This window comes from Centroberyx affinis, unplaced genomic scaffold, assembly GCF_046629955.1.
Source record: "Centroberyx affinis isolate AG114_WGS23_722 - 3 ecotype Tasmania unplaced genomic scaffold, CSIRO-AGI_Caff_v1 ptg001246l_1, whole genome shotgun sequence".
Lineage (NCBI taxonomy): Eukaryota > Metazoa > Chordata > Actinopteri > Beryciformes > Berycidae > Centroberyx > Centroberyx affinis.
The window spans coordinates 505,374-519,221 of NW_027279757.1; the positions used below are offsets into that span (position 1 = coordinate 505,374).

The 13,848-nt window shown below is 45.5% G+C and overlaps 1 protein-coding gene across 3 annotated transcripts in view; it reads right to left on the bottom strand.

Moving 5' to 3' along the window:
- Positions 1–13,848, bottom strand: part of myo1b (myosin IB) — a 71,045-nt gene that overhangs the window by 28,803 nt on the left and 28,394 nt on the right. For all 3 annotated transcript variants that reach the window (XM_071524899.1, XM_071524901.1, XM_071524900.1), the window contains 3 exons: positions 7,575–7,669; positions 3,744–3,848; positions 2,068–2,114 (listed from right to left, as the gene is read on the bottom strand). In XM_071524899.1, the coding sequence (XP_071381000.1) occupies positions 2,068–2,114; positions 3,744–3,848; positions 7,575–7,669 (247 nt within the window). The remainder of the gene's footprint in view (positions 1–2,067; positions 2,115–3,743; positions 3,849–7,574; positions 7,670–13,848) is intronic.

The following is a 13,848-nucleotide window of genomic DNA, read 5'->3' on the forward strand; positions in this document are numbered from 1 at the left end:
GAAAGACTTGGGATAAAGGATTGGCACTTTGGCTGCTAGCTGGTATTGGCTGGCATACCAAATTGCCATTATAGCGATACTAGGGAAAAATTCCTTAGCATTACAGCAGCAGTGGAATGATTTTTGATTTGACTTTTTTTTTAGTTGGGATCGATTGGGATTTCTTCAACCTAGTTGGACTAGTCTTGCAAAAGTCCACAGCAAACTAAACATTCATGTCACAAAATTGAAATGAACACAAGTTGTAGTGGGATGCCTGCTGTGATGTGATGATGTCAGGGAGGAATCTGAACCAGACTGCTGCTTCCAGCGGGCCTCCCTGGATACTCTGGACTGCCAGCAAGCGTGAGAATAGCTCCCTGACAAAAGCATGTTCTCCAAAAATGAAATGTCTCATTCCATATTGCCAGTGTCTGGAAATCAACTGATTTTCTGGACTAGGGTCTCCGATGAAATGCTCTCTGCAGAGACGCCGAGACGGACGTTGAATCATTCCTATGATGCCGTCTCCGTCTACACTCATCGGGTTTCTTCGGCTTTGTCATCCTCAAACCACAGTACAGGGGCAGGAACGGGAAGAGCTTGAAACTTAAGTGTTAAACAAGTGCTACCTTGTCAAAGTGAATTGTGTGTGGAAAAACATGGAAAAGAGATGCAAAAAGTAGAAAACTAGCACAAAGCAAAAGAGTTTGGTTTCTTGTTACGTGTTAGCCAACTCAGTGGAGAGGGACAAAGTGACAGCCTAGTGTTTGTTCTGGCATTCGGCCACAGTGTGTAGTTGATGAGCGGCAGCGTAGGTCAAAGGACATCAGAGGAATCAGAGTTTGCAGTCAAATCGCCCCTCCGCCTCCAACAATGCCTGCGCACTAGCACAGACACAGGCTATTCTGCATGGAGCGCAATATTATTATTATTATTATATTAACTGTGCTGCAACCGAGATGACGCCCGGTCTGGCGTAAGACACGGGGGTGGACACATCAGGAGCTCTTTAGTCATTCTTCCTTAGGAAAACACAAGACGGGAGTGGAAATCTTGGCAGAATAAAATGCAGTAAGGGCTTCCTCAAACACAGCAATATCTTGGAAGAGACCTGTTGCAGACATCTAGTTGTGGCTGCCAAAACGGTTAGGACTGTCCCGAGTTTCCACCCTGTGCTGCGCTCAGCTCTGTTACTGTAACTGCTTGGTGTCACTTTGTGTCTGTGTGTGTGTCATAATAAAGGCTACACATGCTGCATTCACATCATATGGGAAGGTAGATACAAGCTTCCTACTAGAAAATACCATTAACATCAGTTTCAAGTAATACTACTTGGAAACTCTGGCAATGAACCCCAATTTCTTTGACTTCCTGATTTCTGACATCATCACAAAGACAGACAGAAATACCCATAGACAAGTGTAGGAAATGAAAAATTTCAAGTAAAACAAACTAAGCGTGAGTTTCAGCATGAGTTATTTTGTGATCACAACTCATAATGACATTGCAGAATACAACTGCATGCTGGGTTTTGGGTCTGCAATGTTTGGTTTGCTGTAAAACTTGAACTCAAATGTATCAGTCAACAGAAAACTTCCATCATGGCGTCTTGACAGCTTCAAATGAGTTTGAATGCGTAAACACTTCCAAGTCATTGCAACGGTTATTTCCATGTAATATGATTGCAGCAACATCAGTCATGTGGTCTGAATCCCAAATGGAATCCCAATAAAAAGAAAAAAAAAGAAAAAAGGGGGTGACACCCACACCCTTATCAGGAAATAGAAGAAGAAATAGAGGAGGATGTAGACAGGAACAAAGAAAAGCAAGGAAGAAAGAAATACTGTGGGGCATAGTTCGAAGGAAAGAGAAAAAGTAGAGACAAGAGAAAGAGAAAAAGTAAATAGAGACAAAACAAAGAGAGAAGAAAAGACAATAACCGACAGGCAGGTTTTGTTTGATTATGCTGACGTCTGGATCAAAAGCTAGCTGTGCATAATCCTCAGCAAATAAAGCCTTTGGCCTTTATTAGGGGAGCGCTCATCTAATCAAATGACACACATCAGTGGTAAAGAGGATACTTACGAATCTGGAAGAGTTGTCATTCCTCACTGTTTTTGCGTTTCCAAAAGCTGAAAAGGAGGAAAATCATAATTGGACATATTAGAAAAAACATGTGTAATACAGACACAGTAATACATCTATGTGGTCATAGCTCATAAAGACTGAGATGAAAGCCTGTTTCCAAGTACGCCTGAACTTATTAATGATCCTGAACGCTGTGCCTTCACTCCAGCTTGCTGTCAATCATGTAACGAGCAGATCTCAAAGCCATTTGTGCTGATGAAGCCACATAATGCTGTATGGATTAAGCAAAGCACTGGGGCTTTCCAGGCTTAGGACGGGCTGAACCTAGCAGTCACGCCACATTGAAGTCAAAATGCTTCAGTGTGTGTGCGCGCGCTTATGAATAAACAATAGTAAACAATGTTCAAAGGCGTTATTGACTATGAATACTTTCGTTTTTATGAGCACCTTGAATGCGTCATGAACAAGCGTGTACATATAGACCTCGTCTTTTGTGCATGAGTGAACCATTTACTATTGTACTCTTCCCCAATCTAGGCCCCTCTCCATTCTGTTCCAACCACATTTTTACATTAAAATGCTATTAGCGTGCACACCGCCATCAGTAACAGTGCTTAATTGCTGATAATAGCTGATTAACGCGTGCTGAAGTGAAGTCCATTGTTAATGTGAGTGTGTGGGCCGCTAGTCTGCTGCGACGGCAGCCGGAGGGCGAGAGAGAAGGACCGAAAATTATAAAAGGGACTGAAAGAGATAAAGTAAAAAGCGAGCGAGAGCCACAGAGGAATCGGAGAGCGAGAAATACAAAAAGAAAAGAGAGCAAAAGCAAAAGAGTTCCAGAGTGAGCGAGAGCATGACAGAGATTACATTATGATTGTGAGCAGCAGGACGGCCGCTCCGCTCTCAGCCTCGCTCTAGCGTACGGGGCCGTTACATCGGCAGGAGCTAAACTCTTACAGATGTGCCGGGGCTCTGCGGCAGCTCAACCCCGGGCACACAGCTCCATCATTCACGGGCATTTCCTGTCTACTGCCCCCAATTAAAACACAGCTGTTCCTGTGCCAGCGCTGAGCCGCGTGGGGAGGGGGGGGGCTTTTCCCCTATGTGTGGTATTACTGGGGATATGCTGAGAAAAGCATGACTGAATGAAAGTTTTACAGGGCTCCTGCATATTTTTTTTTGCTAATCATTCTGTGTCATATTATCGGAACTAAAATTCGTCAGTGTCTCTATCCAAAGGTTATGTTTTGTTGTTGTTGCAGTTTAATCTCTGATTTAGAGATCCTATATCTTCAGTTAGCTAAAACTATCACTCAGGAATTTTGCGATGAGGAAATGTATTTTTGGGATCACTGCTCCTTCTGAGGATACCCAGATCTACGAGTATGCTTGAGGTTCACCATTTTTCTCCCAAACCAGACAAACATGTTTATGAACAAAACGACAGTTCCAAAATGTTTTGGACATATATCATAGCAGAGTAGTGGGGTGAAATTTGCATGCCCAGAAAACAATTTCCAGATGACTTTTCTACGATTTCTGCTTTAATTCTGCATCAGTATGTAATCATAATAAGTGGGTGCGATATCCCAAATGTATTGTTAGGGCTGCAGCCTCTTTGGACTCTGTTGTATCGTGCCAGCCAGACAGAACGGGCAGGGCCCTTCACTCACCCTCCAGTACGGGATTGGACTGCAGCAGCTGTTCCTTGACCTTGTTCACCTCCTGGCCCTTCCCACACACCGCCGCCACGTATGACATCACCAGCTTACTGGCCTCTGGAACACACACATACACACACACACAAATATTAGGTCAAGGCCTCTGCTAGACATGGCTGAGGAACAAGTGTGACATATCCACCCCATCCCCCCCCCCAAAAAAAAAAATTCCCCCTTACATCATCCCTCCAGAGCCCCATCATGGACAGGGTGTGGAGCACTCATTTAGTCTGGGTGAAGAGTGGAGAGTGGAGGAGGCCCCATTTCACACACCTCATAACGAACACCCACCTTGTTTCGTCAGATGGTTACCATTATTACATCAAGTTAGCATCATCAATATTACTGACATCACTGGGAACCGGGAGGATGCTTATGAGAACCAAACCTTAATTTGGCTCTGCTGAAATTAGCCCCTGTTCACCCTGAATCCCTTCTCATGTTGGGACCGAGAAGACTCAGAAGGCTCTGAGAGAGTGTGTGTGTGTCGAAAATGGGAATATGGTAGGGGTGCAACGGATCACAAAACTCACGGTTCGGATCATATCACGGTTTTGAGTCACGGATCCGATCATTTGTCAGATCGGTAGGTAGGTAGCAGCACAAAGCAACAAGCACTTTAAAAGGCATGTAGCACTTTAGGACTTAACCATATTATGTATGTTTGAATGTATAAATGTGATAACTGTTTTTGCTGTTCTTATTTTATATATTTTATTTACTTATGTGTGTGTTTTTGTGTCTGTTCTTAAGAGCTGCACTGAGGCAAATTCCTATCAACTGTGTTGACATGGCAATAAAGTATTGAATTGAATTATGGTAAATGGTACATGGACTGCATTTATATAGCGCTTTTATCCAAAGTGCTTTACAACATGCCTACATTCACCCATTCACACACACATTCATACACCGATGGCGGCAAGCTACCACGCAGGGTGCTGGCGCAACCATCGGGAGCAATTTGGGGTTCAGTATTTTGCCCAAGGACACTTCGACATGCGGACTGGAGGAGCCGGGGATCGAACCACCGACCTTCTGATTAGTGGACGCTTAATCGTCGCGCTTTAGTCGCACTTAATGTCCCGCCCACAGCACCATCTTGGTTACACGTCACGAGTAATAGCCTATCAACACTGAAGGCTATGCCACAGACAGGCAAACAGACTAAAGCTTCTCCGAGCGGAGCTGTGTGTCGGAGGGAAGGCGGCATATTGCCGAAGTTGAAATAAACATCACAATCTTGTTTGCCCAGTTTCCCAGTTACACCACTGAAAATGCCCGAAGTCACAGCCTACGGGATTTCACACTCCACACTTTTTTTTTCTTCCCTAACGCAATCATTGCGCTTCAGAGTAAAACACAGCACGCATCTGTCTTGTCTGTATTTTTCACTGCAACTCTGCATTAAGATTTAAGGAATTATTACTTTAAAAAGTAACAGCGGCAGTAAAACTGTATTTCACACTATGATGGTTAAACTTTGCAATTAATCCGCGGTTCACAAGCGCGCCGAACCGTGGGGGGGGAATCCGTACGGATCACAGATCAACTATGGTTCGTTACACCACTAGAAAATAGAATCCGAAAATCATTTTCTGGATGGGAATAGTGACACAGGCTTATAGGATATCTTGCTGTCTGGTACAACATGACATGCCTTGTAGGATGAGGGTGTCTGGATCATCTCTCCTGTCCAGTGAGACAACAGTGACCCAGAACTGATGATGTCTGAGATGTGCCAAGGCAGGATAGAGAAGGGCTTGACAGCAGTTACTGGCACAGACTGCTGATGAGGGTACAGGGCACAGAAACGGGTCCAGACACACTTACGTTCCTTATGGGACATGCTGGGCTAGAAGGTGATAGACCAAACAATTGTGGCTGCAGAAAAAAAACTACTGTGATAAAAAGGTGGATAGTTTTGCTGAGTAACAAAGGTATGCACTGTATGACATTTTTTATCTCTTAGAACAGCAAAATAAAGCTTTCTCGGTCATCTCTCAGACAGCAAAAGTATGCAGCATCTCCTGGAGAGTATGCTGGCATCTGATCATTTCCTTTGTCACAGTTTTTCATTCAACAGAACAAACCACAGCTAGACAGATTATTACAAACACTGAGCAAGAGATGAGTGCCGGTGACCCCATACTGGAGAAGCAGGCACATTTTGGTTGGCCTCATTCCTCTACAAAACTACTCAAATTCTACTGAAATTCAACTTCATCTCCTTGACTTGGCTGACCAGCTTCCAGGAGTGGATATTTCTTAACTCATGAGAGGTTGCGGGTGCACAAAAAAATAACTAACCATACAGCCATTTCAGGGACGTGGGATCACTGCTGCTGTAAACACAAGTATCAGCGTTCCCACTCTGCTGAGATGCAGCCCATGCGTTTCAAGTTTTAATGGGGACCAAATGGAGATGAGTCAAGTGAAGTGACACTGCGTTAATCATTCCCTACCGCACTTTATAGAGCCATAACCTGGCAAACACATGCACATCCAGCGTGGCAGATGACAACTGGCCATGGTTAGAGTTCAGACTGAGATTCCCATTAACATCAAGTCTAGGCACCAATAACTGCAGTGCTATGATGAAAAAGGGCCTTGGGGCGGAACCACGAATGAGGGAACAACATCAAACAGTATAGCGCCCGTTTCATTTCTGGAGACTTCAAAAGTCACACTGACAAACAGTAGTGTTTAAAGAAATCTCAACAATGGTTTCTTATTATCAAAGCAGAAATGAGACATGAATTGAACTAGTGGAACCAAATAAACTAGCATTACACCTCAATGATAGCTCTGTGATAGTCGATAGCTTTGATGGGAGCAAACAATCAGCCAACCTCGTATGACAAGAGCAAGGTATAAGATTTACATTTCTGTGTAAGAGTATCTGTGTGTGTCTGCTGTACAGGATGATATCATTCTATAAAGTATCTTGCGGCTGCTTTCCAACAGTTTGTCCTCTGCCAACTCAATATGGCCTGGAACGCAACACTGCCAACATGGCAGACTAAGAATTGGGGAAAATCCATTCCTCCAGGGTTTCTGTATGGTATGCAGAATTGTATTCTATTCAAAAATATTAGGAACTAACAGAAGAAAGGGACCAAGGGCATGAACACTGCATTTCTGAGTTTCCTAACTGCCAAGTGTGGATGTTGACATTTGGACTGTGTACTCTGCAAGGCTGGTAATGTCACCCAACCAGGACACCGCCAGCTTTATACCGCTGGTCCATTGTGATTTGTCTACTGCTATCATTTTACATGCAATGCATATGCGGGTCAGCATAGAGTCTAGCTCAAGTTTAAGGAACAAACATGACACTTGTGTTCCCAAAACAAAACTGCCATCCAGCTTTAAGGGTAGATCTAGACTCATCCAGATTCATCTCTGGGCTGAGGGCTTGTGTTAATGTTATGGACTGATATATGCTGAAATGGGAAAAGTTTGCACTCTAGGCCACCATCTGGCTAATATGGGTGGCTGGCCTTGCCTGAGCAGTAGGTCAGCATAGGAATGAATAGCTGGATGTGAATTATACACAAAATGACCACTGGGGGCACTAGACTTCCTAAGGATGTGGTAAAACCTGTAATATAATGGTCAGCACGTCTGTGTTTTTTCCCCGAACGTCATGAAATTTGGTACACAGGTTTAGTAGCAGCATCAGCAGTAGTACTGGTAGTAAAAGTGTGCGGACTCACACTACAGCACCTGTAGTTAAAACCTTTGGATGTGCGTGTTCTATTGAAGTTATTCATGACTTACCGGTTTTCCCAGCACCGCTCTCCCCTGTGATGAGGATGCACTGGTCCTTGTCCTGGTCCCTTAGTGAGCGGTAGGCCTCATCTGCCAAGGCATAGCTGGAACACAGAGGGACAAGTATGAGGATGTTGGTTGTCATATTAACATTACGTGTTCCCCACCCCGCCATCACAGAGATTAAAAGAACTGCACCACCAACAATAGAATTGATTACTGAAATTGTGCTTTTCTGTGATGAGAGGAAGTGAGAGGCGCTTTGCCTGTGCTGCCTGCCTTACATAATAGCTTCATGTTCAAGTGTGCTTATTTCCAAGACCATGTTCTCCTGCATATGTGAATATCTGGCATAGGAAAACAGAAAAGTGACTGAGTTGTAGTTTCCAGAACATCTTTGATCATCCAGGATATTTCTGGGTTGACGGGGAGGTAATGGGGGTAGTACAAGTTCAGATAGATGGCATGCTGTTGTGCCAGGCCACATGGCCACTCGCCTAATCAATAGCATGTGGCTTTTTTCGGAAACTAGGTCGCATCTGTGGGACAGCCAGTAGACTGCTTAAGTGACTTGTAGCTTTATTTAGCTGCATTGGCTGGTTCGCATTTGGGATTTGGCTTTAATTGTTTGGAATATTGACCATTTCCTGCTCGATCTCCAAAACTAATGCTGCAAAAGCTTGTGCAACAAGCAACAGTTATATGCTTGAAACATGTCAAAATCTTCTGATACGAGTGTGTATGTAAACTAACGAGTATGTAAACGAACTAACTAACTAGCTGAATCTGCTATAATCATATTTGCTGGCAACAATTTGAATAATGACATTGTTCAATGAAAATGTGAAATAACATTCCATCATTTCATGTTGATTGAATGACAAAGGTTTGTTCAGCCCATTGTCACATACATTCCAGGACAGTGATACAATGGGAAAGTGGGACAGATTATTGCTGTTTCACCACCAGTGGATTCCCAAACAATAGATGATTTGTTATTGTGCAGCTCTCTTTATGTGAACGAATGGTTTGGGAGTAGGGTGTGGAGGGTCATATTGCAATGGCAGCTTCTTATACTGGGCAGGGCGGTGGTCTATGATTTCAATGTGAAACGCCCATAGAGGAGGAACACTATAGGGTGAGGCTAAAGCAATATCTCTTTACAGCTCCCATTTGGCAGGGAAACAGTTATCTACAGTGCTGCAGGAACAGGGTTCCAACTTTCTCCTCCAAACAGCCCACGAGACTTCAAATTAGCCCGCTAGATGTCCCGTTTTCCCCCTGTCTGTACTTTGACATTCATTACTTAGGAATTTTTTCCAAAGCCACCACTAATAATAGCTGTGATTGTGGGGAAATGCTGCATGTAGCTTCCCCTTTTTTCCTCTCGACAGACGCAAAAGCTCTTCTCTGTTGAGAAAATACGGTGATAGTTTGAGACAAGGTAAAGTGGATTTGGCATATGTTGCGAGACCTCCCCGAGGAGCTATGCTGTCATTAAGGAGTGAGCTGTCTGCGCTGGTGGAGACATCACAGAACTGAAGGCAAAGTGAGCTGCAGGGAAACGTAGTAAGTAGGGAGATCATGCTTGGACCAGAAGGCTCAGGTTCAAGCCCCTGTGACTGCAAGCATCCGCCCTGCTGAAGTGTCCTTGAGCAAGACAATGAATTCCTACCAGCTCTAGGAGTGGGGGAAGAAAACAGCAAATTTCTCCTTTTTCTTTTAACATGTCACTCAATACTGGTAATTTCAAACCATCAAAAATGCCCCCCACCCCTCTTCCAAATAACATGTTAAGATCGACAATCATAAGTATGTTTCACATTAAGTACAGTGTAAACATAGCTCGGGGTCATTTTGGAGGAATGCATCAAAATAGCCTCTCCCAAGTGTCTAATTTGGCCTAATTCCTTGCCCGGGGAGGGGGGGGGGCACTCCAAGGTTCCCAATTTTGTGAGTAATGTCATTAATTATTTATATGCACCGAGTGTCCTAGACTGTAGGAATGCCTGACGCCTACAGCTTCAGACAGGGACTTTCACACGCCTATAGCTGGGTCTAACATGGGATATATCTTGACTTGTACACAATACAGACAGGGCGAGTTCATCAACTTTGCACCAACTTGTACAAGCAAAGCTGCAGCCAAACTAAGCTGGCCAAGTACACTACAAGTTACAGAACTGGTTAGGCAGGCTTCAAAGCCGTTTCTGGGAAAGATGTTCTTTATGAGTCAGTATACTGAATAAAATGCATAATGATGTTTTATGTACTGCAACTTCATGACAAATGCACACAGACATGGAAAAAGAAACCCAAAGTGTAGTCTAAATCTAATTTGAGGCAAGGCAACGAAAGGTATAAATATATTAGTGGAGTCACTGTGGCTAGGAGCGTAAGTTGGGAGAGTATAATCACACAAAGCTGAACTGCCGCTGACCTCTGATGCAAAAAGCGGTTGATTGCGAGTAAGCAGCCATGAGAGAGTAGGGGCCAGAGATGGATGGCCAGATGAATGCATTCCAGGCCACAGTGCCGAGTCAAAGCTCAGGCTGGCTAATGGAGCTTCGGGTTCTGCACCATCACACAGCGTTCTGGACCAGAGACCCCGCCGCCCCGGCCACCAGCGCCCCCCTCCCACCCTCTCCTCCAGCCCCGAGCCCGAGCCTTCCAGCACCAAACCCTCATGAAAAAAAGAGTAATGCACGTTCTGTTGCTTTAGCGGTGCCTTCTTATCAAGCTGGTGAAGTTACTTATTAAGCCTGTGAAGTGATATGATACCCTTTATATATACTGAGAGGGCAGAGTCAGTTGCAGCCCTAACGCTCCAGCATTTTTCCTTGTCAATCAAGCCCAACCCTCTTCCTCAGCCTCCCTCCCCACCCCCCCCTTCACCCCAGCCTTCTCCTGTACGCTACCCCTCCACTTTTGTGTGGACCAGACGGGCCGGGGGACATTACGTCACTGCTGAAAAGTGCAGGGCAGCGGAGCAGATGTCGGCTTTGTGCAAACAGCCGCGCTGCCTGACATGATCCTGACAATGAGCAAACCATCACACAATTATCTTGCCCCCAGAGGAGGGCGGCAGGCTGGGGGGGGGGAGAAGGGTGTACCAGGAGTAGGGGAGGGTCTAGAATAGGAGTGGGAGGTCCTCTGCCAGGAACCTCTGCTCAATGACACAAACGCACACAGCTGGTCATATGAATATGAATGGGCATAATCACAATATGAATAGACATGAATGAATAAGAATGTCCTAACCCTCTGGGGCCACAACCAAAACTCTGCATGACATCCCTCATGTTTATAAAATATGTATGAAAAAAAACACACAACTGAGATCAAATCTATACTGTGGACACGCCCTGCGACAAAGGGTAGAGAGACGGAGGAGAGAGAAACGGAGAAATCGGAATTAGACATAATTAACATCCCTGTGGCCACAGCTTCATGCAATCATTAAGACCATCAAAGGGCTGCAAACAGCAAACGGATGCAGCGTTTCCCCAATGTGGAAGTTAAAATCATGACCAAGCACCAAGAGGTCACCATCAAAGGCGGCGGAACCGGCGAGTGAGGGACCACAACCCCCGAGGCCACCCTGATCAGAGCGCGGAGGCCTGGAGCCGGGCGGGGGGGGGGGGCGGGGCGGTGGGGCAGGCTGGGAGAAGGCCTCGGCCCAGGAGTGGTGCCTGGCACACCCCCTTCACATCTGCCAGCAGGCTGTAATTTGGACTTGCACGTGGCAGTGGTGAAGGCAAAGCCACACTGGCATGAGGTAAGTGGTAGGAAATAGTCATCCTGGGTCCTTTCTACTCCCAACCTCTGGTAACTGGGACAGGGGAGGAGATGAGGGGCCAGCTGAATCTAAAAAGGGTGGGGCACTTTGAGAGCCGATCCAGCACACTTTGAAGACATGATTTGTAGATGCTAATGGAGTTATAATAATGTATGGGCTGGAGCACAGCCCACCCAGCTACTAGGAGATGACAGGCCCTGCCCAAACTAAAAGTTGGTCTTTCTAACTGAGAAGCGATTAGCCAAGGCTTCATACTGAAATTTTAGCGCAACAGAAAAGGGCAAAGCTTCATTTGTGTACCCAACTCTATTCTCTTCAGCTGTAAAAGGATCATCGCTGTCCTGCAGTTTGGTGCTAAATTCAGCCAGCTTCTTGGCTTCTACGCTGTGTGTTTGTGTATGGGGGTTGAGGGCTGTACAGTAGCCTGTGATCTCAGTGTGATCTGGCTTCTCCAGAGGCCAGCCGGCCTCAGGACATCCGCCTGCCGCTGATGGAGCAGCCAAGGAAGCAACCCTTTCCTGCTGCCGTAGGACCAGGTGGCGAGAGTGGGTGGGTGCTGCACTAAGTCACACACACACACACACACACACACACACACACACAATAGAGTACTGCCACAGAGATTGATGCCTCAACTGCAGGTGTGGGTAGGCAGGGAGCTCTCTCTCACACACACACACACACACACACACATAAACACACAGAGCACGGATCTTGGCTCCAACAGATGTGGCCCATCTGTATACTGCTTTTGACAGTGCGTTGCTACAAAACATGCGGCGAGGGGAAGTTTGATTAGGACACAGGAGAGCAGAGCTATAAATATCTGACACAAGATCATAATAACAATAGTATTATGTTCACAACAGCATTCTCAAACTGTAATGTGTAATATGTGTAATGTGAATAGCTCTGCTCCCTCAAAGTGAAACAGTCAGGGCTGCCCCAAATCTCCTCAAATTCATCTAACGTGCTCCGGAGTTCCCTTTAAGAAGCTGCTGCTGAATTACTCGTTGATGCCACCCACCCCAAAGACAGACTTCGTGGGGGTTCAGGGCTTTAATTTACTTTACTGTGCAGCAATTTAGCGTTCCGCAGCAGGGGAAAGCACACATCCAAGTTGTTTGTCTGATCCTTGAAAAAGCAAGGGGAAATAACCATGCTGAGTAAGGTAGCAAAACATCCGCAGTGGAACGCACAAAGCAAGGCTTCTTCTGAGCCTCTTTCAGAAGGTTTGTGTGCATGCGTGTCTAACACACTTCATAGGAGAAAAAACCCCCCAAAGAGACAGAGTTATGGGGTCAGAATTAAATTTAGCCACAGAAACAACCAGATTATTCAGCTGCCCCCCTCCCATTGATTGCCCTTTAAAAAGGACTAAAAGAGCTTCAGTGAGTTGGCCGACTGATGAGATTTCATACGATGAGGAATGAAACGCCCCAGGGTGCTGGCTAACGGCTTTAACCTACAGACAATTGAGAGTGTGTCTGTAGTACATTATTGTGTTGGCGTGACTGGCTTGTGTTCTGAGGGGATAACCCCACCCCCCTTCGCCTTCTTTGCCAGAACACACACACACACACATATACACAGGATGTTGGAAACAGAGGGGATAAGTCTGCTTTTTTTAGCCCAGAGAGCTCCAGTCCCGTCAGGCCCGAGGACTTCCCCTCCTGGTCCTGCTCTGCATGACTCAGCCGTCCTCCTGTAGACGTGCCGCTGCTCCACCGGTCACTTAATGCTCTCAGAGGCCTCGCTGCCCAAAACACATCTCGGCACTCAGGTGTATTATTGACCTTCATTGGAACAAACTGCACTGCTGTGGAACACGACTGACTGAACACCGTACATCTATCAACTAGAATAATGCTAGACCATGCACATAACAGCTTGGTTTAGTTTAAGCCTAGTATAGTCTGCCGTGGTTAACGTCTAGAAATGCCCACAATTTCAGGGAAAAAAAACAAATACTCAAAGCACTCATGTACTAACAATCACAACTGTGAATCTATAATGATAAGCTATAAAGAGTGAATGATCATTAGACAGAAGCTTACCGTAGAGTGAATCCTGGTCACACAGCTGACCACAATCTAATCTGTTTTCAGTCACTTGGACATTTTACTGAAAACAACGTTACTGTGTTGTTGTTTTTAAGAAAACTCTACAGCCAAAAGCATCAGGAATTTATCTGGGCAGTCTTAATTGTGTCATCTTGAAATCTGAACTCGGGGACAAACAATTAGGGCTTAGTTCATCACCACAAAACTGCCCCCTTCCCCCAATCCCCATATACACACACCATTACACAAAGACAGCATACAAAACAGACAAACTGTGTCGCCTAGTTTAGCACAACATCACTTGACGTGTCTCGGAGGGAGCAGTGGCCTCAGGGTGACCCTGTACGGACCGCTGCAGGATCCCAACGCTGCAGCTCAGCAAACTGGACCCAGGCAGACAACAGACGGAGCCATTGTGGGT